This window comes from Entelurus aequoreus, linkage group LG07, assembly GCF_033978785.1.
Source record: "Entelurus aequoreus isolate RoL-2023_Sb linkage group LG07, RoL_Eaeq_v1.1, whole genome shotgun sequence".
In the NCBI taxonomy this organism is placed as follows: domain Eukaryota; kingdom Metazoa; phylum Chordata; class Actinopteri; order Syngnathiformes; family Syngnathidae; genus Entelurus; species Entelurus aequoreus.
In genome coordinates, this window is record NC_084737.1 from 3,231,854 (window position 1) to 3,235,798 (window position 3,945).

At 47.1% G+C, this 3,945-nt stretch overlaps 1 protein-coding gene across 1 annotated transcript in view; it reads left to right on the forward strand.

Moving 5' to 3' along the window:
- Positions 1-1,546, forward strand: part of LOC133652907 (kelch-like protein 41b) — a 12,181-nt gene extending 10,635 nt beyond the window's left edge. The window contains exons 4-6 of the mRNA XM_062051850.1: positions 790-975; positions 1,036-1,182; positions 1,259-1,546. Coding sequence (XP_061907834.1) covers positions 790-975; positions 1,036-1,182; positions 1,259-1,370 — 445 coding nt within the window. The 3' untranslated portion in view covers positions 1,371-1,546. The remainder of the gene's footprint in view (positions 1-789; positions 976-1,035; positions 1,183-1,258) is intronic.
- The last annotated feature ends 2,399 nt before the right edge of the window (positions 1,547-3,945 follow it).

A 3,945-nucleotide genomic window follows, 5' to 3' on the forward strand; every position in this document is an offset into this window, starting at 1 on the left:
TTGATTAGCTGAATGTTATTCTCTTGCGGGATCATATTTTCAACACGAACCATCAGCTCATAAAAAAATAAAATTTAATAAAAAAAACTTAAAAAACGAAAAGAAAATGTTTTTAAGTGTAAATGAGGGATTTCTAATCACTGCTATGTTGACATTCTTATTAATATTGACTAGGGCTGCAACTAACGATTAATTTGATAATCGATTAATCTGTCGATTATTACTTCGATTAATCGATTAATAATCGGATAAAAGAGACAAACTACATTTCTATCCTTTCCAGTATTTTATTGGAAAAAAACAGCATACTGGCACCATACTTATTTTGATTATTGTTTCTCAGCTGTTTGTACATGTTGCAGTTTATAAATAAAGGTTTATTTAAAAAAAATAAAAAAATAAAATTTTTTTTTTTTAAAGCCTCTGCGCATGCGCATAGCATAGATCCAACGAATCGATGACTAAATTAATCGGCAACTATTTTTATAATCGATTTTAATCGATTTAATCGATTAGTTGTTGCAGCCCTAATATTGACACTGTTGTTGATATTATTCATTTTTGTTGGACTACTTTTGGATTGTTTTGTGTCATATTTGTGTGTCCTCTCAATGACTCTGTTGATTGCTATTCTGAATGTTTGGTTTTGGTATTGGAATTGTATTATTGTCTACTATTTTGTTGGACTGATTAATTAAAAACCAAAAAAACACAAAGGTAAAAGCATAAAAAAATACATTTAAATAAACGTTGATCATCTCCTAATTGATCAGGTGTTGTTGTGTGCAGCAAAGCTCTCAGCAAGATGTTCGTGTACAACCACAAGCAGTCCGAGTGGAGAGAGCTGGCGGCCATGAAGACGCCCAGAGCCATGTTTGGCGCCATCATCCACGACGGCAAGATAGTGGTGGCGGGCGGCGTGAACGAGGGAGGCCTCAGCGCCTCGTGTGAATCCTACAACTTTGCAAGCAACAAGTAGGTCCCGCGTCATCTCTTTGTCTGCCTCACCTTCACCTCACGGGGGCGTCTCTCCAGGTGGGAGCCCTTCGCAGAGTTCCCTCAGGAGAGGAGCTCCCTCAACTTGGTGACCGCCGGCGGCGCCCTGTACGCCGTGGGAGGCTTCGCCATGATCCAGATGGAGAACAAGGAGGTGGCTCCCACGGAGGTGACGGACGTCTGGCAGTAAGTCTTGTTGACAAGCAGCAGGTGGTCCAGTCCGGGGCGTGGTGGTACTGAAGCGGCCTCTGACTCCCGACAGGTACGAGAGCGATAAGAAGCAGTGGAGCGGCATGCTGAGGGAGATGCGCTACGCCGCCGGAGCTTCTTGTGTGTCCATGCGTCTCAACGCAGCCAGGATGCCCAAACTCTAGACAGCCGTTTGATCTCCAGCATCCTCCTCACATCTCTAGGAGCCAACTTGATCTTCAGCATCCTCCTCACATCTCTAGGAGCCAACTTGATCTTCAGCATCCTCCTCACATCTCTAGGAGCCAACTTGATCTCCAGCATCCTCCTCACATCTCTGGGAGCCAACTTGATCTTCAGCATCCTCCTCACATCTCTAGGAGCCAACTTGATCTTCAACATCCTCCTCACATCTCTAGGAGCCAACTTGATCTTCAGCATCCTCCTCACATCTCTAGGAGCCAACTTGATCTCCAGCATCCTCCTCACATCTCTAGGAGCCAACTTGATCTTCAGCATCCTCCTCACATCTCTAGGAGCCAACTTGATCTTCAGCATCCTCCTCACATCTCTAGGAGCCAACTTGATCTTCAGCATCCTCCTCACATCTCTAGGAGCCAACTTGATCTTCACCATCCTCCTCACATCTCTAGGAGCCAACTTGATCTCCAGCATCCTCCTCACATCTCTAGGAGCCAACTTGATCTTCAGCATCCTCCTCACATCTCTAGGAGCCAACTTGATCTTCAGCATCCTCCTCACATCTCTAGGAGCCAACTTGATCTTCAGCATCCTCCTCACATCTCTAGGAGCCAACTTGATCTTCAGCATCCTCCTCACATCTCTAGGAGCCAACTTGATCTCCAGCATCCTCCTCACATCTCTAGGAGCCAACTTGATCTTCAGCATCCTCCTCACATCTCTAGGAGCCAACTTGATCTTCAGCATCCTCCTCACATCTCTAGGAGCCAACTTGATCTTCAGCATCCTCCTCACATCTCTAGGAGCCAACTTGATCTTCAGCATCCTCCTCACATCTCTAGGAGCCAACTTGATCTCCAGCATCCTCCTCACATCTCTAGGAGCCAACTTGATCTCCAGCATCCTCCTCACATCTCTAGGAGCCAACTTGATCTTCAGCATCCTCCTCACATCTCTAGGAGCCAACTTGATCTTCAGCATCCTCCTCACATCTCTAGGAGCCAACTTGATCTTCAGCATCCTCCTCACATCTCTAGGAGCCAACTTGATCTCCAGCATCCTCCTCACATCTCTAGGAGCCAACTTGATCTTCAGCATCCTCCTCACATCTCTAGGAGCCAACTTGATCTCCAGCATCCTCCTCACATCTCTAGGAGCCAACTTGATCTCCAGCATCCTCCTCACATCTCTAGGAGCCAACTTGATCTTCAGCATCCTCCTCACATCTCTGGGAGCCAACTTGATCTTCAGCATCCTCCTCACATCTCTAGGAGCCAACTTGATCTTCAGCATCCTCCTCACATCTCTAGGAGCCAACTTGATCTTCAGCATCCTCCTCACATCTCTAGGAGCCAACTTGATCTTCAGCATCCTCCTCACATCTCTAGGAGCCAACTTGATCTTCAGCATCCTCCTCACATCTCTAGGAGCCAACTTGATCTCCAGCATCCTCCTCACATCTCTAGGAGCCAACTTGATCTTCAGCATCCTCCTCACATCTCTAGGAGCCAACTTGATCTTCAGCATCCTCCTCACATCTCTAGGAGCCAACTTGATCTCCAGCATCCTCCTCACATCTCTAGGAGCCAACTTGATCTTCAGCATCCTCCTCACATCTCTAGGAGCCAACTTGATCTCCAGCATCCTCCTCACATCTCTAGGAGCCAACTTGATCTCCAGCATCCTCCTCACATCTCTAGGAGCCAACTTGATCTCCAGCATCCTCCTCACATCTCTAGGAGCCAACTTGATCTTCAGCATCCTCCTCACATCTCTAGGAGCCAACTTGATCTTCAGCATCCTCCTCACATCTCTAGGAGCCAACTTGATCTTCAGCATCCTCCTCACATCTCTAGGAGCCAACTTGATCTCCAGCATCCTCTTCACATCTCTAGGAGCCAACTTGATCTTCAGCATCCTCCTCACATCTCTAGGAGCCAACTTGATCTCCAGCATCCTCCTCACATCTCTAGGAGCCAACTTGATCTTCAGCATCCTCCTCACATCTCTAGGAGCCAACTTGATCTCCAGCATCCTCCTCACATCTCTAGGAGCCAACTTGATCTCCAGCATCCTCCTCACATCTCTAGGAGCCAACTTGATCTCCAGCATCCTCTTCACATCTCTAGGAGCCAACTTGATCTTCAGCATCCTCCTCACATCTCTAGGAGCCAACTTGATCTCCAGCATCCTCTTCACATCTCTAGGAGCCAACTTGATCTCCAGCATCCTCCTCACATCTCTAGGAGCCAACTTGATCTCCAGCATCCTCCTCACATCTCTAGGAGCCAACTTGATCTCCAGCATCCTCCTCACATCTCTAGGAGCCAACTTGATCTCCAGCATCCTCCTCACATCTCTAGGAGCCAACTTGATCTTCAGCATCCTCCTCACATCTCTAGGAGCCAACTTGATCTCCAGCATCCTCCTCACATCTCTAGGAGCCAACTTGATCTTCAGCATCCTCCTCACATCTCTAGGAGCCAACTTGATCTTCAGCATCCTCCTCACATCTCTAGGAGCCAACTTGATCTTCAGCATCCTCCTCACATCTCTAGG